Source organism: Falco rusticolus, chromosome 3 (assembly GCF_015220075.1).
Source record: "Falco rusticolus isolate bFalRus1 chromosome 3, bFalRus1.pri, whole genome shotgun sequence".
Taxonomy (NCBI): Eukaryota; Metazoa; Chordata; class Aves; order Falconiformes; family Falconidae; genus Falco; species Falco rusticolus.
This window is the reverse complement of record NC_051189.1, coordinates 33,961,317-33,981,171: the sequence shown is the minus strand read 5'-3', so window position 1 is coordinate 33,981,171 and position 19,855 is coordinate 33,961,317. Positions and strand designations below refer to the sequence as shown.

The 19,855-nt window shown below is 41.7% G+C and overlaps 1 protein-coding gene across 2 annotated transcripts; it reads left to right on the top strand.

The window, feature by feature from the left end:
- Positions 1-1,116: 1,116 nt before the first annotated feature.
- On the top strand, positions 1,117-18,652 carry CA2 (carbonic anhydrase 2). 2 transcript variants are annotated; one of them, XM_037380558.1, is made up of 8 exons: positions 1,159-1,369; positions 1,944-2,141; positions 3,569-3,631; positions 12,565-12,683; positions 14,135-14,227; positions 14,983-15,045; positions 15,307-15,462; positions 17,793-18,550. In XM_037380558.1, the coding sequence occupies exons 1-8, from the start codon at positions 1,336-1,338 to the stop codon at positions 17,910-17,912; spliced, it is 846 nt and encodes a 281-aa protein (XP_037236455.1). In that variant the 5' UTR covers positions 1,159-1,335; the 3' UTR covers positions 17,913-18,550. The 2 variants fall into 2 exon arrangements, with proteins under 2 accessions (XP_037236456.1, XP_037236455.1); XM_037380559.1 differs by lacking the exon at positions 3,569-3,631 and having other exon boundaries at positions 1,117-1,369; positions 17,793-18,652.
- Positions 18,653-19,855: the final 1,203 nt, after the last annotated feature.

Here is a 19,855-nt window from a genome sequence, read left to right as displayed (position 1 = left end):
CAAATAGACTTTTCCCCCCCTGCTTAACAAATAAAAACAAATGACAGATATTTTACAATGTTGAATGTAAATGATGGAGTCATGGTGTTCTACGTTCACAATGACCTCACCGACAGCAGAATTTAGACCCCTGTGGTTGAACCGCAACATAATAAAATTAGACCCGTGTTTGAATAAGCCGTCTTAGGAAAATGGGATAAACCAATACTACGGTCACAATGTCATTCCCGTACCAAAAATTGCTCGGAGCAAGAGGACACTGAGAAGCCTTGGAAAGCGACCACCTGCAAACCCGCCCGGGTGCGAGCTCCTGCTGGGGGGCGGCCGCCCCGCCGGGGCACGTGGGCCCGGCACAGCGCCGCGGTTCGGCCCTTCGCAAAGGGGCCGGCGAGGGCTGGGCCCCCTGTCCGGCGGCAAAGCACAGAGCGTTGAGCAATATAAAAACATCCGAAATATGCATTGCTCAATTTTATTCTCGCAAGTCCATCCTCGGGAGCGGTAGTCGACGCGCTCTCACGATAAGTGTGTATTTCCTGAGTGTTAAGAAGCGAACGCGAGCAGCGCTCTACCGGCCGCCTCCTCCGAAAGCGATCAGGAAAAAAATAAAATGCACTGTGCGGTAATAAGCAACAGCGTCCTCGTTCTGCTGATGAGCGGCCGCAGCTCCCCCCCCGCTAAGTCCGTTGATCTCCGCCTCTAAATCCCCGCTAATCCCCCCCGAAGCCCGGCGCCCAGGACTCAGCCCCCCGGCGCGGCGGGGTGCCGGCGCCCCCCCCGCTGCCTGCCCCGCCGGCCGCCGGGCCCTTCACTCCGCCCCCAGCAGGGCGCAGCACGAGACCGCGGCGCGGGCCCCGCACACGCGCCGAGCCGCGCGCACACACACACGCGCGCACGGACAGACACGCGCTCCCTCGCTCGCACCGGCGCACGGAGGCGCGCACCCGCCGCGCGGCCCCCGGCACCTCCCCAAGGTCACGGCGCCCCGCAGCGCCCCGCACAGCGGCCGGGCGCCCTCAGGTGCGCAATGCGGGGAGGGGCGCCCCCACGCCGCCCGCCCTGGCTGCGGCCGCGCCGTGCCGCCCGGCTCCCGGGGGCGCTGCCGGCCCGGCCCGGCCCGGCCCGGCGCAGCTCCGCGGCCGCGGCGGATCGCGGATTAAAAGGGACCGCTCTCTCCGCCCCCAGCGGAGTCTCCCTCCGCCCCCGCCCGCGCTCCCCACCCCTTCCTCCGGCCGCGGAGAAGGGCATGGAGTTGCCGAGAGCCTATAAAAGCCCCTGAGAGCCCGCCGGGGCCACGGCGCTGCGACAGCCTGCGCGGACGCAGCCGGGCCGCGCACCATGTCCCACCACTGGGGATACGGCAGCCACGACGGTGAGTGCCCGGCGGGGTGCGGGGCTCCGGCACGGCACGGGACACCTGCCGGCAGGTCCCCGCTCGCCGCGCCCGGGACGTGCCCGCTGCGCGTCGTGCCGAGCCCTTGCCCTGAGCGGGAACGGGCTGGGTGGCGCTGCCTGCTTTTATTATTTTTCTTTTTTTCTTCTTCTTCTTCTTTCTTTTTTCTTTTAACCTTGAGATGCCACCTGCGCCCGAGCGGCGCGGCGGCGCGGCGCGCGGCTCGCCCGGAGCATCTCCTTCCCTGTTGTCATTCCTTTACTTCGGTAAAGGCTCAAGGCAGAGGGGAGGACGGGGCGCTGCTCCAGCAGGACGGGGTGGCCTCTGGAAGGACTCCCCGGTAAAACCCCAGCGTCAGCCTCCAAGGCTCAGGGACCGCTGTGGGCCCTGCCTTGGTCCCCAGGTGGGATTGCACCTCGCCTCAGTTGCCAGCACTGGCACCCTGCGCGGATGCTACATTATTAAGTGCTGATGCTAGTGGAGTGCGGGCTGTCATTTATGTCCCTGGAGCCTCCTGTCTTTTCCCACTGAGCTGCTTTACGCTGTCTTGCAGGACCTGCTCACTGGCACGAGCACTTCCCCATCGCCAATGGAGAGCGCCAGTCCCCTATTGCTATTAGCAGCAAGTCCGCCAAGTACGACTCCTCGCTGAAGCCTCTCAGCTTCAGTTACGATGCCAGCACAGCTAGAAACATAGTCAACAACGGGCACTCCTTCAACGTGGAGTTTGATGATTCCTCCAACAAGTCAGGTGAGATTTCATCTTCGTGTGCAGGGGTGGAGATGGGAGACCCAGCTACTGACACAGCTACTGAAATGCCTACTGAGGGCATAGGGGTTTTTTAAAGACAAGAAAAGACCGAAGTGTTTCGGTTGCAGTAAGGTCAGGATTGAGCCCTTAAGGATTCAGCATCCCACAGGGCTCCTTTAGGCTAGAGGGAAACTGAGCTTCCGTTAGAAGAAAACTAGGCAGTTTTGAGTTGCCTTAATCTAAACTCCAGAAAAGTGAATTGCTTTATTTTTGTTTAAATCGGAAGGATTTGTAGAAAGGCTCAGCTGTGGAGAGAAGAAAAAGGAAAAAAAAAAAGATGATTATTTGAACAACTTCAGGCATAGCTCAATAGCTCATCATAAACTACCGAACAAATGGTTAAAAGAAGGGGCAAAATACATCACAGGAAGAAATTTGCCTTAGAATAACAAAGGATTACAGTTAACAACTTGAAGTAGAAATAGTTTGAAAATAGTTTCTTTGGTTATCAAAATATTATTTCATATTTTTGAAGCCAATATGCTCCCAGGTTAGTACAGAAACAGAGGAATGATTCAGAAATACCTCTTTGTTCTTTTGTAATTTAAACAAGCATTATCCCTGACATTTCTTGATGCTGGGCTTTCTAGATAAAGATAATGTGTCTGACACATTCCTACAAAGTTTGCTAGCAGCCAGTCCTTCCACAGCATCTTGCTGTTCATCGTACTGTGTGGTGAAATTAAGTACTGAATCCTGGAAACCTTTTAATAATCTTTTCTGAAAGGAATGGCCACATTAATGGGCAGATGGAATCCAAGCTGCACTTGCAACAAGGGTTTTGTAGGTTGTCTTTTAATTGTATTTTTTCAGCTGGTTGAGTTTGCAGAAGTCATAGCCCTGCTACAATGAATGTGCCTCTGTTTTTCATTTAGATAGCAAAACCAATCCCGTTGTCTCTGCCTTCTGTAGACACTGCATGATTCAACTTGCTTGAGCAAGTGCCCTATTTTTCCTAAGCGTTTTGTTAACAATGCCATTTAGAGAATGGTGCCGACAACAAATGATCTGTGCTTCCTAAAAATGTGAGGTTTTTGCAGGTAATGTAACCGCATAACAGGTATGCAGCATTGCATTAAGATTTTGACTCTGTTTTAATTACAGTCTTTATACTGAACAGTATTAAGTGGCCAGCTGTAAGTCTTCGCAGCTATATGAATACACGGGTCCATGCATAATTCACACAGAGCATCCACATTAATATTTGCATGGTTTTTAAAAAAGAAAAAGGTATTCTGACTTGTTAGTGTTTGTTTTTCTGAAGCACTGAGGAGCTAAAAGAGCTGAATGCATGTTCATTTTACCAGTGTTATGGGGAATAAGGTAAATGATTCAGAGTACAATAAAAGGGATTATGTTTTCAACAGATACGTGCGAGTCTGCTCTTGCTGTCATCCTGATATTACTGAACCCAAGGGGAACAGGTTCAGGTTTGAGTTGTGTGTGCATAAGTTTGGAAAGATAGTGAAAATTAGGTTGTATTGGGTAATTTGGGAGGAAAAAATGGCAAGAACATACAATAATCTAAAGAAATGTTTGTAGGAAGAATGCTCTTTATGAGAAAAGTCAGTGCAGAACCAGAACATCTGTGACAGGGATCCTCTGACAGATACGCTGTGACACAGCTTTCCGAGTGGGAGGACAGGAGATGCAAGTAGAAATATTCTCAGTAGCTCTATTAGTGAATCAGAAACTGCTTATTCTTTAGGAAAAAACCCTCACCATTAAACAGATCTCTGTGAAGCCAGGTAAGGGTGGATCCTTCAGTATCCCACTTCCTATTGAAAACTACAATGCATGGGATCTACCTGGCAGCACACTTAATGGCTTCATTTGTATGCAGTTAACTAGGTAACCTACTTTCCTTACACAAAATAGAGCTGTCTTTGACTTGACTGTGCTTGATTCACTCCCGTTTCTGAATTTGAGACTAACTATAATGTGTGTACCAAATTCTTCGTTAGACATTATGCAACAGTCACAAGGCGAAACTGTGAGAGTATATGATGTGCTGGTATATTTTACAGAAGACAATGGAAGAAAATCCTGTGAATGCTTCCCACAGACTGTATTGCTTGCTCCTATGAGCTGTCCCATATGCAGTATGAATTATCTGTGGTAGTAGGCACAAAATTAAGTAATGAGATATTGTTTGTGTGCGATCTTCAGGACTTAGTAGGAGATCCATTCATTAAGAATCTTCAGGCTCGTAACTAACGACACTGAAGTAAATTGCACAGCAGTTCTAGGTATTAAAGTCTGTTTGACTCCTGCTCTTCAGAGTATGCAAAATGAGTTCTTGCAATAAAAAAATAACAGGTAGTAATAGCATAGTAAAAATAAGTAAGAAAGCTGAGATGCATGTTTGGATAAAAATTCTTGAAAGTAGTTGTTACTTAGGTCTTCTATTCAGAAAACATGTAATGTGAATACTGTTGATCATAAGTAACAACAAGTAGATATTGGAATCATAAAAAATTTTGATGTAAATTGTTGTTCCTTAAATAAAAGGCTCTTCTCCCAATATGTATATTTGTTACATTATGTCTGTACATACAAAAATATGTAGGATAAAGCTGCTGCCCGTATCTGTGAAAAACTAAAAATCTAAAAGAAAAAACGGGTTTTCTTGAAATTATATCCCCTCTATATTCTGTAGCATAGTAAGGATGTAAAATAAAAGTTTAACTTTTTAAACAAAAGTAATTTATGTGCAGTTTATGTGACTAATGTATCTTCACAAAAGAAAATGTTTTCTTCTCTGCTCTTAGGTCTCTTTACTGATAGGTGGAGCTTTAATGACCTAATTCTTGATGGAGGTTGTAATTATGCCTATGTCCTATACAATGTTTGCTTACAATGATGTTTTAACAGAGAAATGATGTTAACATCTTGTGATATCTTTAGAACCTGACTTTTACTTTCTTTTTAATTTTCCTAGATATGCTTAGATGTTACTATCCATGCTTAGAAAACCCCTCTTCCTAAGCAATTACGCCCAAATCTTCAATTTCAGTTCTTGTAGTACAGCCTTCAAATTTCTTTCTTGGGTTATGTGACAGATGTTATATTCTAGAATACACTTCTGAGCACTCAGTCAATTCCCAAGGTGAAGCCCCTTCATATTTCAGTTGCTGGTTGGTAGAAATGGTGTATGGAAAGAAAATTCACAAGCCAGCATTGCCATGTTTATGAACATTTTTTTTGTTTGCTGAAATTCCATTATTTTCTCTTGGATAAAAGGCTATCTTCTGTCTCATTTCCTTGCAGTCTTTCGGAATGTTTTTTTGGATTTGTATGTAGAAAGTGAACAATGAACTTCCTCTTCCAGTTGTTAGTTCGTCTCCCTTCTCCTTCAGTTCTGGCAGCTTTAGTTGCTTTCTTAGTTCATGTCCACTGTCTTAATAGTAGTGAAAATTAAAGTATTTGTAGGCATAAATCTTTAACATTTCTGTAACTTTAAATAAAACCAAAAAATCACTATGATATGTGTCACTAGGAAAAAACCCTCCAAATTCAGGTTCATCCACTCTTATATCCTGGGACATGACCTTCCACATATAAGTGAAGTAAATGGTGCCGATAACTGATAACGCACCTTATTTCAGGACCTTTACAGCAAAGGAGTGTCTCATTAAGGGTACTTATTTTATCATATTAAGCGCTTCATATTATAGTCTGCTGTTAAGGACACGTGTGTTGTTTCACTTGCTTTAGAAGACAGAAGTAAAGAGTGACTTCTCAGAGCTGTAAAACCACAGGAAGTGACTTTGCTCAAGAAAACCTCAAGAGTCTGAAGAAGATTTTGTAACATACTTACAATATGTTCTCTATGTAGGTTTCCCAGAAAAGTTTTTAGAAATCACCTAAAACCTGAGGTTCAAATGGGAAGTGCACACGGCAGCAGGCACTGTATTCTGTGTTTTCTGATGTTGTGTTTTGATGAACATATAAAAGGAAGAAGTAAATCTGCAATTAACTTATTCATAACAAGAATTTTAGAATATCGTATTTTATCTCTAGAACCTGGCACAAGTGAATTGCAGCTACGGTGTAAGGCTCTAGAGACATTACTAAATGTACTGGTAATGTCTGCTTGTGGATCAGTGTCTTAGTTGTTTCCTTTTCCTTCCTTGCTACTGAGCTAGAGAGAATATTGAAATTCCAGACAGGGTCCCAAGTAAATCTCATATTTTTGCAAATATTAAATCATAGTAGAACTGTAAAATTGAGAGAGACCTAGGGAAATGAAAATACTGTACTGGCTTGGATGCTAGCACCCCTTGGGAGGCTTTCAGTAGTTGTAATCAAATACATTACCCAATTCTTCCTATAATGGTAAATATTAATGAGGATGCTTCGGCTGCCTTGAGTTATGACTTGCTGTACACAAACCAATTTATTTTGTTACATTGGTTATTCAAGAGCCAGTGCATTAGCTGATGAGTTACTCTGAAAGTTGTGCCCACTGTTGCTCTTTTCCTGCACTTCCACCTCAGCTGGTAAATGGAGGAAGAAACACGGAGGTCTGCCGTCTTTAAGGAACAACTCTTAATCAAAGTCACTGCCACTGGTCTATTTTTAGGCTTCCAAGTTCCAAAGATGTAATATTAGCTATGCCAGAATAATACTGCATGTTATCAGTATGCAGTCATGGATTGAAGGGCCACAATGCAGTATAGCCTAAGCAATGCAATGACCCTCTGGAATCATAAATCAGTGAACTGATTGCTTATAGCTTTAAGGGACTGTATTCAGACACCTGCTTATGTGTCACAAGTACTTTTGTGCACTGCTTGGCTAGAAAGTCCGAGGTCCCAGAGGGTGTGTGATCTTTAAGTCATTTCTCTTGTGAACTTGGGTCACCAGAAGCTGCAAACCCTACGTAAGCAAGTGACTTGAGAATAGCTCTAGTGCTTCTGGGAACTGGAAAGGAAGATGAGAGGGCTTGAGATCAGTCCTGCATGTTTCAGGCCTTCATTTCATTTTAGAGCCCCAAAGTGCCCTTCACTTACATCAGCTTTTTTTAATTTTTTTTTTTTAACATGCAACGTCTGAGCAGAAATTTGACATGGATTGTGCATTTAAAAATCATGGCAACTTCCTTCCCTTCTTTTAAGTTCCTCCTCTTGAGGCGCTTTTAGTGCAAAACCAGGAGAAACTAGTCGGCTGTTATCAGCTAAGGCCACTTGGGAAAGTTTATTTTTAAGATGTAATGAAGCTGTGTGCCAGATGTCACTACTCGCCCCAGCCGATATGCTTGTTCATTTACTTACAGGCGTGAGGGACTGATGTGTACTTAGAGGCAACGCTCATGCTATAAGTTCGTTGATCCTTCATTAGATCTCTACGTAGTATGAGCACCGTGTCGGTACACAATTTTCAGTGCTGTAAGCAGTCACTAAGATTAGAATTACAGCTGCTGCCATCAGAAATTAAACCCATTATTACTTTTAAAAGAATTTTAGTGCTTCCAACTCTTACGAAGTCATTGTCAGCTCATGTGGTGTGAAACATGAGGATCAAAGGCTGATCAGGGACTCAGTACTGCAACCTTATGACTCTTGGGGAATCTCCATTTAAGAGACTACATGAGAAATAAACTCCACTGGTCCCAGGGAGTGGGAGGGAAGTTAAGAACCTAAATGGCTTTGTATCCTTAGGCAAGTCAGAGTCTCCCTGGCTGCTACCCAGTCTGGATGAAATAGTTCAACTGAGGTGAATCAGAACCAATGACCGCTGCAAATACACAAGTCTGCAGACCGGCTGCATTTTGGCAGGTGTTTCATTCTGGTCTATCTCTGTGAAACATCCTTATTGCCTTATCAGGCTAACCCTTTAGCAAGGACAGAGTAGGGTGGGTTTTTTTCTTATGAGATACCAGTTACGTAGTTTTTCTTTTGGTGAAGCACATTACAGATGTTTTCTGCAAGTATGATCCCCTGGTCAGATGCTTGTGTGCTGTCTTGCTCTCTTGCTTGCCATGATACAGCATCCTAGGAGGAATGTCTGAAAGAGATAACATAAGGAAGGCAACATCTCACAAAATGTGACGCTCTGTACTCCACGTTTCACAGAAGTGACAGCTCACCCTAACTGAACTCTTCAGTCTGTCAGATGGGGAAGTCCATCCTTGCATAAGAACACAAGGCTAATCCCCGAGCATCATCATAAGAACCATTTTTTGTGCCATTAATAGTGCATGGTGCTCAAGACTGTTTTTCTCAAGTAATGCTTCATCTACTCTGTCTCCTCAAGGCGTGTTTTCTATCATACAGATGTCTGTGTATACACAAAAGCTTACAAAACATTAACACTTATGTATATACTATGCATATATTTACATATGTACCTAGAACATCATATATACGTGCACATCTACTGTACGCTGATACAAAATCATGGTTTTCTTTATGCCAAAGCAACGTGTGTGCAAGAGGGCTGTCCTCAAAGGTAGATGCTTGAATGTCCTGCTGCCAGGTTTTTGTTTGGTGGAATGTCAATTAGAACTAATTAGAACTAAAGAGCTTTGGACATCCATTGTGCTGTAGTGGACCCATTATTTTAACTGCTGGAAGGAGCTTTGCTGTCAGTTATTTCCATTTGAAGAACATTTTCTCATTCTGCATTCTCTCGGAGTAACAAACTTTAGAGTAGTATTTTTCTTACCATATGAGTTTGTAGATTTTTTTCTGGAATTCATCTTGGAATTCATTCTAACTCATGAAATGATCTTGTAGTTCAGCCATTTTGATTATTTCCTTGACAGGTTTATTGCCTTGATGAGATTTATTAGCCTCCTGCTCTGTATAGAGAGAATGTCCCATAGGAGGTAACTAAATGACAGTAATTCCACAGTATTCCTGCAAAAATTCACAGATGTGTATGCTGCCACTTCCTGAAAAAAGGTATGAAGTGGCCCATGGTATTTTTGACAAAGCTGTTCTGTTCTGCGTGGGAAGGGTAACTACCCAGGGACTTGCCTTTCAGTAGAACAGTGAAGTTGTGTGGCCTCAGTAAACAGCTGTCCCAAATGCAGCAAAATGTCATTTGATTTCTATGTGTTTCTAAATATCCTAAGAAAGTATAATGGAGACAAATCGAGTTTGCCTTCTTTATCCAAGAAATCCTACAGATGTAAATAAATGGAACAGTTTGTGTGGTTATTTGACTTTCCAAATTAATGCTGCTAATACTTATGTCCACCTAATTTAGAAAATGTTATGAGATCATTTAATAACAGTGCAATATAATTACTGGATGTTACTAGTATAACTTCTCCAGTAAAGGGTAGAAGGTTGAAAACCGTTACCATTTCTTAATCTAAGCAAAGTAGCTCCAAATTTGTCACTGTAACATTTCAAATAACTGCTAAATAGAAAAAAAGTTGTATTTTCAAGCTGTCACCTCTGGGCTGTTACACATCCATGGAAACCAGTTTATGACGTAGATTGTGTTGAGTAGGTTGAATCTGTATGAAAAGAACGTGTTTTCCAGGTTGGCTTGTGCTGTCTGCAGCCTGCATCTGAAGCTGTGCTATGTAATAAAAGGGAACACAGCTATGTAGGTATTTCCAGGATTGTTTTCAGTAATATTAATTTCAAAAGGGAGGGAGATAATGATGAAATGCTCAAATATGGATCAGAATTTCCTCATCACTCAAAAAAAGGGGATGGAAAGGTTGGACTTGTGTTGTCAATATGGCCTGAATCGATGTTCACATCACATGGGACAAGGACAGGAAAGTTCCCAGTGTGAATATTGCTGTGATTCTTGGTGAACATTTAATTTGGAAAAGCTGGTAGCATTTATTCATGGTTTTAAAAAGCTTGTGCTGGAAAAAAAAGAAGCTCTAACATTTCTACTTTACCTTTTAAGTTTAATTCTAAATTTCACTTCTTTGGAAAGGCTGAGAAGTATTAAAAAAGTAGCTGCTTAATATAGGCTAGAACAAGAAGGGCTGTTCTGTAATTAAGCCTGCTGAATTTGTATTCATTCACACTAATCTAATTATTACTTTCTTTGAATGCTCTGCTGTGAGTCAAAATAAGCTAGTGCTGGATTTGAGAACCACAGAATGAGAAAAGTAAGCAAAAATTGCAAAGAGATTTTTGTGCATCTGTTGAGTTTTATGGGACTAGAGCAAACTTTGTGTAAAGAAACAACACTGCAAATGGATTTAAGAAGATTGCATGATTCTGCTTTTTAGCATGCTTTCCATTGATCGATAATGGCAGATTAACCTGTGCTGTGCTAGTGCTTTCTGAGGTTGAAGAATGGTGGAACCTCGGTCCATTTGTACCTGCAATGAGCAGCAAGTCCATTAGCCAAAGGAACTGAAACTGAAACATTGCAACTCCATGGCATCATTTTTAAATGAAACGTGGTATTGTGTGGATTAAGCGATTTTGCATCTGTAAAGACATAGCAACCTATTACTTCATTTTCCAAAGGATCTAATGCACATTCACAGTCACTGTTCTGAAAAAAAAGGTATTCTGGTTTGTAGTCCTTGTGCTTGAAACAGTTATGCTTCTTGGCAACCAGCACGTGCAGAAACATAGAAGTAGAATAAGATATGTTCCTATTTAATTACTTTAAGTAGCTATTCTTCTTTGTGTCACATAGCTTGGCAATAGGTAGGGCAAGTCTTGGTCTGTTGACTGTTCAGTGTTGGCTACAGTATCAGAAATTACAAAGACTGCAGTGGAACATATATTCACATTTCCAGATAGAAATACATGTTGGGAGTCTTCTAAATGTATTTACCACAGGAGCCCCAGGCAAATGCTGAATTTGTCCAATGAACCCAAATTTTGCATGTGTAAGGCACACAAGTGGAAATTAATGTGTTTTGTAGAAATCTTGTATTTAATTTTGATGTATTCCCGTTTTTTACTGAAATCCTTCTCACCTCATTGCCAAGTATCCACAGCTGTTGTTGTCTATGCTTGCATATAATCAGAATTATTGAAACCTGAACAGACAGTGACCTATTCCTATATGCATTTGATGTATATTTTCACACATGCACGTACTGTAATAGTGTCTAGACTAATTGCAGACTGAGAGGAAAGCATCTTTACTCCACAGAACTGTTTTGTTTGTGGCACATACACAGAGCACACTTACATGTAATATCTGGTGTCACCACTCTTCTGTCACTTTATTGTGTATATAGATATATATGTATATATATAAATTGATCTCTACGATATATGACACTTCAAATTACATTGTAAATTTTTTTTTAAATATTAACATCCTGAAGATTTAATTGTGAATTTGAGACACTTAGCAAAAAAAAAAAAAAAATCCAACCAAAACCAACCAAAACCAACAAAACCAAACCAACCACAAACCAGTGCGAAACCTTGCTCTAATAACTTAGATAAATAGCTCTATTTAGTAGAACTATTTGTTACTGTTCTGTGCTTTATGCTGCACTGGAGAAGACATTGTCTGTGCCTTGAGCTTTTTACAGTAATGGGGCTTGATCCTGCATATCGTAATGGCAATTGGTCACAGTTTAAGTACAAGGTTAAAACTAACAGCGTAAGGGAGCTCAGGGGAGCTCACTCCTGTATAATTGAAAGTGTGGCTGGGCACTCCACTTAGAGCAGTCCCACTGCAGGGGTAATGTCAGGTAGTGGAGAGTGTAAGTAAATGCCTCATTTCCAATCTGTATTTCAAAAACTGTCTCTGCAGGCATTGACATTTTAATCACCATTTTTTAAAAAATTCATTCTTGAGGAGTAAAAGATGGGAGGGCCAAGAGATTTGAATTCACACTTCTACAATGCCTTGCACTGTACCTAGAGCTTTACCTTGCTGCAACCCATGGCTAACAGGTGTTTAGGTTTAATTTGGAACCAAAAGCATTTTACTCAATTCGATCTGTCACAGGATTTGCAGGATTAAGCGCTAAATGGATAAAGTGTCTAAAATGAAGGGACAGAATACATTAGTAAGTGAAAGATTATTTGGTCTCCAAGTGCAGTTCCATAGAATAACTCTATATGGGCCTCTTACAAAGGCTATTCTTTTTCTTGGCCTTTTTTTATTTATTTGGTGACAGAAAAGTTACATCCTTAGCTCTCCCCTCGTCAGCTGTAATATTAGCATGCCTGTTAAATCGCTGATGAGATGCTCACTGTAAAGTCACTGATGTTTTTAAATGTTTATTTATTAATTCTGTCATATTGCAGCAATGTACCTTTTAAGTTGATCTGGAGTAGCATGGCAGCATGTAGAGCAATGAGCTGTAATTCACTTGGAAGACTTGAGGTGGACGTTCCAGTTTGAAATAAGAGTCAATAAGGAAGGCTATGGGAGATGCTAATAGAGGCTCTTTGCTTTGCAGTGCTGCAAGGAGGAGCGCTGGATGGAGTCTACAGGCTGGCACAATTTCACGTTCACTGGGGATCCTGTGAGGGCCAAGGGTCTGAGCACACTTTGGATGGTGTGAAGTATGATGCAGAGGTAGGACATGCTTGAACTTCTCCAGTCTTTTATGTATAATGACTGTTTTGTTTTATTTTATTTTTCAATATTCTGCCATACTAACAACTTCTCTACAGATCTTCATAGGGCAAGAGATTGTGGAGGTTACCACAGAAGATTTTGGTACGGTGCCACCCCAGGACCTACTTGCAAGAGCAGAGATTAGAATTGGAGGACTTTTATAATTACTATGTTTTTTCAGCTACTTCATGTCAAAGAAACTACAGAAGCAGAAAAAACCCACATTAATTATCCCTGGTTTTCCCCACTTTCTTGTTGACTCTTGAAAATGGCAAAGAAATAGAACTGCAGCACCTCTGCACACACACATATCCTCTTTTCCTGGCTTAAATTTTTAACATCAGAGACATTTATATCAACAACAGAATAATTTTGGGGCAGCCCCTTTCACCTTTTGGTAGCAAAGGAGCTAGGGGAGCTGTGAAGAGGGCAGACAGCAAAGTGAGACCTTGCAGGTGCAGGTGCTCTTTGTAATATCCTTAAGACTCCAGATGTCCCTTGAACAACTTTAAGACTCTGTATTACAGTCTCACTACAGAAATGGAGTAGCGCCTTGTGTCCCGCTTTTCCTTGTCCCCTGTTTAGAAATCTGCCTCTGGAAGCTGTGACAGACTTTTAACCCTTTCATAAATACACATTTTCTGAGCATACTTGTGATTTTCATTGATTGATAAAAGAAATGACCTGACAAATTCATTGGCTCTGTTGTGTTGTCGTGAGGTAGAAGTAGCTTTTGTCTTATCTGAGCAGCTTGCTGTTGGCTTATATCTGTTCTGAGTACCACAATTACTTGCTGAGCTTGACTTGCAGATATGGGGAAGCAGCTAGATGAACTTAAGAAATAACTTGGAAATGAAAAATAAAGCAACATCCTGGCTAATGTGACCTGCAGATTTATTTCATACTCTTTTCAAAGGCTTTCCAGAAAAGTACAGGACTGTTTTTTAAAAAACTGTCTAGATTGCAGGTCAGATTTGTAGTTAATGTGTCTTCTCTTCTCCTTCTCACACTGGCAGTCATGTATTTCAGTGTGGATAAGAACCTCAGGATATATAGCATTAAAATACTACATCAATATCTTAAAGGCTGCATGCAGAAAAAACTCATGCTGAAGATAACAGGAGTTTTACCAGACTAAACGCGGAATGATATATCCACAGTTTGCAATTAAAACTCACCTAGGAATAAGAGTGAGAAGCAAAATAAAATGCATGACAAAAATCTCTTTGCTTAATTGAAACTTGGAAATAGATGAATGATTCAACAAATTCTTAACTGTACACAAAAGTTTTTAAATTTCAGCATTAAAATGCCATCTGCTCTTAATGTTTAATAAATCACTTCCCTGCATTCTCATTTGTGAAATATTGTGGATGGAATAATAGTGCTTCTTGTTTTCTTGCTCCTAGCTCCATATTGTTCACTGGAAAGAAAAATATGGTAAATTTGCTGAAGCTGTGAAGCACCCTGATGGTTTGGCTGTGGTAGGCATCTTCATGAAGGTAAGTTAAACTTTTTCCTTTGTATTATTTGGATGAGTCCAGTATGTTCATTGTGTTGCAGGGGGACCTGACAGCCTAAAATACAGAATGAGGCAGCACTTCTATACTGCCTAAACCCATAGCGAACTGGGTGGTGCTCCAAATTCTTGGCTTTCTCTACATATAAAAATTGTACACCAGTCATGAAATATGACTGCCATCCATCACTGTGGCAGCCCTATAACAGCATACTTGCCATCATCACAGCAGTGACACTGCCGTAATTCTTATCAGTGAAGGGTGATGACAGAGACACATTCAGTGTGTATGAATCTGCAGTAGAACCAGCTTAAATAACACCTATTTTCCTTTTCCTGTCATTGTTAAATGTCCAGAGCATTTTGTCTTGGTTGAATTGTCTTCACAGCTGGTTGGAGAAGGTGGCTGTGCCCCAGCAGTGTGTGCTTTCTCCTGGCCTCGCTGTGTTCTGTTAGGAGGGTGACTTCTATGAAAAAAGAACAGCTCAAGTCCAAAAAGAAATCCACACACTGTAGATGTAAATAACTTAATTCTGTCCAGTGTCCTTGGCTGATCCATTTGTGCTTCCTGTCAACTGGCATGATTTTACAGAGACAGTTCCAGTAACTTTTGCTGTAATACTCCCGTTATGTAATGAAATGTTGCTGGGAAAATGTTTCCTTGAGAACTGTAACAGAAAACTAAAGGTATCGGTGACAGTGCATGATCGTTTTCTTTTCATATGGTTTGTGTTACAGGTAGGCAATGCCAGGCCTGAAATACAGAAGGTTGTGGATGCTCTGAACTCCATTCAAACCAAGGTAATATTTGCCCTCTGTGTCGATGAGAATGTTGATGTTGAATGAGAAACAATGTCTTGAAAGTCTTATAACGTAAGAAATACATTGCTGAGAGTCTTTAATCCCAAATGTACTGTAGGAGGCACTCAGCACTTCATGCCAAACTCCATTTCTGCCTTTCTCATAACATGGAGCTTCCCATAGGAGACTTTACTACTGCAAGCCCGGGGTGTGTCTGTGGTCTCTCCCCTGATGCTAGTTCATCTGCTTTCTTTATTGTAGGGGAAGCAAGCTTCCTTCACAAACTTTGACCCCACTGGACTGCTTCCTGCATGCAGAGACTATTGGACGTACCCCGGCTCACTGACCACTCCCCCACTGCTCGAATGTGTGATCTGGCACGTTCTGAAGGAGCCCATCACTGTCAGCCCCGAGCAGGTAGGTCTGCAGTGGGTGATGCCAGTAGGTGTGTACTGGAGTCATACTGATTGCTTCAGTTCAGCCCTCCTGGTGATCTTTAAAGTGGTAGTTTGTGTTACTGCACAGCTATGCAGGGTATCACATGTGAAAAATATGTGTGAACTAGTTAGCCTCTTTTGGCAGGACCCTGCTTCTATGTGTGGATATAGTTTGCTGTAAAATGTAAGGCTGTCTTCCGTTTGGACACAATCCAGGGAAAATTTGGGGGTTTTAAAAACTTAATCAGGCTTTCCAGATACATGGTTAGAGCTGACATGTGGTAAAAATCTGGGAAAATTACAGCATGCATGAAAGGACCGTTTGCACATGCAGAGTTAGTCTAGCATGGATTGTGAGCATCAGCAGGTTTGCTGTACATGCACACATCACCATCTGGGTATACTAGCCCTGAAAATACCATGTTTACCAAGCATCTGAAGAGCATGTATTCTGCATCCACAGTCTCACACTGTAGATCGGTGGTTGGTTTGTTGATCTTCCAGCATTTCCAGGACACGGAGCTCATTTTACAAGTTCTGTTCAGCACAGAACAGACTGGGAAATCCCACGCAGAATTGTGACAATCCTAACAAAACTGTGTTGTTTGGAAGAGGCAAAACTTGCAGATTCCAGAAGTCTGCTGCCTGAAAAAATCCTTTATTTTGTTGAGCAGCTTGAGGAGTATAGAATCTTCCTAGTAGGAAGGAGCTTGTGCAGATTAAATCACTCCAGGCCCTAGCTTTCTGCACCATCCATTAATGAAATTAGATAGAGGCAAGATTCCACCCTTGGGTTTGCATCTGTGTGCTTGGGAGATATAAATAGAATCTAGAGCCTATAAATATAAACTAGCCCTGAAGGGCTCTAGTTTACCCTTCAGACTCTTAAATCCCTTTTATCAATGGCAGGCATGCTAACAATATACACGTAATTCTAGGGATTTTATTCAGCTGATGTGAAAAATGCGCAACTGAGTTGTTGTGGGACTTAAGGTAATAAAAGATAGAATAAAAGACAGGAAAACTATCGGAAGTAATAATTACAGCAGTGATTACCATTAAACTGCAAGGGAGCATTAAAGTTGACACTGTTAACTTGTTCTGAACTACTGGTATTGCTATTGATAATCCAGGGTTTGCCAGTTTGGTTTTATTATAGGGCAGGAGCACACTCACCAAAATAGAGTTGTTTTTCCTACTACACCTACTTTAACCACCTACAAGTGGTAAAAGACACCACTTGTTTCTCCCACACACCCCTCTCCGTATTACCATCGACATTTCAAAGATGGATGTGAGATCAAAACAGTGTGTGTGGCAGCTTGCCTTTTCGTTCCAAAACTGATCAAAACAAGAAACCATAAAGTTGAGTATTGACACTGGGTTTAATGAAATTGTTTTTCCAAAGGTCGATAAATGCTGGATATTACAGCATGGTGCAGCGAGCCTGTTATTTGCTATAGTGACACAGGAGTTCCTGGCAGAGGTGGAGCTCTAAACTTAGTTCTGGTCAGTTGTGAAGGTAAAGTCCTCTCCTGGGCTGGTCACCGCTGGGGGCCTTCCTCCCTGAATAAGGGAAAGCCTGGCCTGCAGCCTGACTTGCATGAAATCCTGTATCCCACCTATGTGTTTCTGTCAGCAGTTCCAGCTGTGCGAGATCACATTTGGGTGGGTTACTATTTTGGCACAGTCTTTTTACTAGTTTTGGAGATGCCCATTTAGATATAAAGGTGCTTTTATTACATCATACTGTGGAAACACCAATTTTACTTTTACAAGCAAGTACTAAAACTCTACAGTATGTTCCTATTGATGTGAAATAGTTTTCCCTCTCACAGTATTTGAAAATCAAGATATCTGTAATGAATTTGGTTGCTGTAATTTGACCCAACAATAAGGTTGTCTTCTTTTTTTTGTTTTAAATTTCAACTGAATTAAAAAAATGCAAGTTTCAAAAGAGCCCAAACTATACAACTTGCAAAGGATTCTGAAAGGCTTTCAATTCTGATCGGGATCAAGGACAAACAACTCTGTGTGCGCAGCGTTCAGGAAATGTGTGCCTATGTCCTTGTTTTCTGTGCTCTCTTAGTTCTTCTTGCTAGGGTGTTTTGTGGACAGGAGAGCCCGTGTCAGGGGCAGGAAATGGTGTGGATGGAAATGCAAAGACATATGGGTGGTGACACCATCTCTAGACCATTAGTGCTGGCAAAAGTGTGAATTGGACCTCTGGCTCAAGCCCAGGGTGTATAAATCAAATAGTCCTGCTGAAACAAGAGTATGCATTTAGGATGTTTGTGCCTTTGTCCACAGATGTGCAAACTCCGTGGCCTTTGCTTCAGTGCTGAGAATGAGCCTGTGTGCCATATGGTGGACAACTGGCGCCCGTGTCAGCCTTTGAAGAGCAGAGAAGTCAGAGCTTCCTTCCAGTAACCTCAGTGCTGAGCGTGTTAGAAATTGCTGTGTTTGTGAGGAGCCCCTTTTGCTAAGCCCAAATCAAACCTTTGCCTTGTGTGCCCTGGCAACATCTTGTCTCCCAGATCCGTTCTTTCTTTTGCTCTGCATCTGAAACGCCAGCTAATGAAATGTGAAAGGCTCTTGGCCAAATAGGAAAGGGTTCTTAAGGTGTGGGGGTTGGGGGAGGCATGGAGTGATGGTGGTGGTTGTGTGCATTTTGGTGACTATTACTGCTACTTACACTTTGGTATAACAGTATGTTGGCTACTTGGGAGAGAATATGATGATAACAAAATAAGCCATTTTAAGAAACCTCATCCACTGATGTGATAGTACACATAACTAACTAAACTTGAAGCTTTGTGAAAAGCACAGGAATACAGAATCTAGGTATGATTTAGGAAAAAAAGTATTTTGGAAAGTAAAGAAAAATGACTATTGAGAATGAGACTTCTTAGATTTTAAGAAACTGACATGTAAATATTTTTGAGACTGTTTTACATTTTTACCCATGCTATCAACAACCTTGATTATGTCTTAATGGTAGTGTTGGACTTTTTTAATTAAAATGTCCTAAATTAAGTATTACCTTTAAAAGTTGTTATTACCATAGGAATAATACAAAATAACTTTTCATTGAAATAATATATGCTCTAATTTAAAGAGGAAAATAATATTGTATTTTAGATAACTTCTCTAATAAATCTATACTTATATTTTTGCTTCCATGCTGTTATTTTAATTTAGGAAATGAGTCACTAATCTGTTTGTATTGTTGCATATTAAACATAATTACTAAACATCTAATACGTTGGGAATTAGTTTCAATGACACTGAAGATGAATGCAAACCTATATGGATATGCTAGGAAATTTTGTTAGCCAAAAAGCAAGGTGCCTCATCTTTATGCAGAGCATCTATTCAATCAGTTTCTCCAATTAGTCCACATCTTTCAAGGCTGTCCCCCCAGCCTTTGGTTTTTAGCTTCACAGTATCATATTGTATAAATGATTTCAACAGAGGATTTTTTCAACAGAAATGTTGCTAAGCACACAATAGCTTCCACTAACTTCCATTGCTGGATCCTTGCTAGCTGATTTCTTGTGTTTCATGAGCACATATGCGATAGATACCTAAATATATATCTGTTCTAGATACACAGGATCCAAACAATACCATGAGGGGTTACCCTCCTTCTCAGTCCCTGGTTGTAGTGAGAAAAGCCATCTTCAAATCTCTCGTCTCACTGGGTTCTGGTCCTAGTTTTTAAGGCAGATTATTACAAGCTTCCTACCCCATCAGGGGTCACTTGGTAAGATAGATTTTGGTGGGCTAGGTTCTGAAACTCATGGGACCTTGAAATGTGTGAAATGGGAATGGATCCTTCTCAGAGTGCATACAAACATCTCCAGAAAACACTGTCACATCTATCCCTTTGAAAAGCTTCCCCACTGAAAACATATACACACCCCCCCAAAAAAACCAAACCAAACCCCAAAAACAGAACAGAAAGCCAAAATGTTCTTTTGTCACACGTCATTGTTCTAAGTTCAGCTTTTCTGAATGTAGCTATGGAGGTACTTGTCTCTTCCAACAACTGTGCTAACTGATTCAGGTTCTTCATGTTGAGTGTTTTGAACACATTTCTGAGTGTCACCTGCAGGCCTGATTAGAATTATGAATCCAGTCTGTTGTGGCCTAAAGCTGTTGAAGCAAGCCAAGACAAAACACCTTACAGAGTTACAGAATGGCTGAGGTTTGAAGGATCTCCAGAAGTCATCTGCTCCAACCCTTCTGTTCAAGCAGGGCCATCTAGAGCAGGGTGCCTAGGACCATTCCCAGATGGCATCTGAGTATCTCCAAGGATGGAGATGTGTGGGCTTGTGACCCAGTTATTTCAACAGTTAGATGCTTTTGCT

What these genes read in the sequence shown, in the direction of transcription:
- CA2 (XM_037380558.1), top strand. Translation starts at nt 1,336, where the DNA reads ATGTCCCACCACTGGGGATACGGCAGCCACGACG. An exon ending in TGATTCCTCCAACAAGTCAG is followed by an intron (nt 2,142 to 3,568) that starts GTGAGATTTCAT and finishes TGTTTTCAACAG; the next exon opens with ATACGTGCGAGTCTGCTCTT. An exon ending in TGGTAGGCATCTTCATGAAG is followed by an intron (nt 14,228 to 14,982) that starts GTAAGTTAAACT and finishes TTTGTGTTACAG; the next exon opens with GTAGGCAATGCCAGGCCTGA.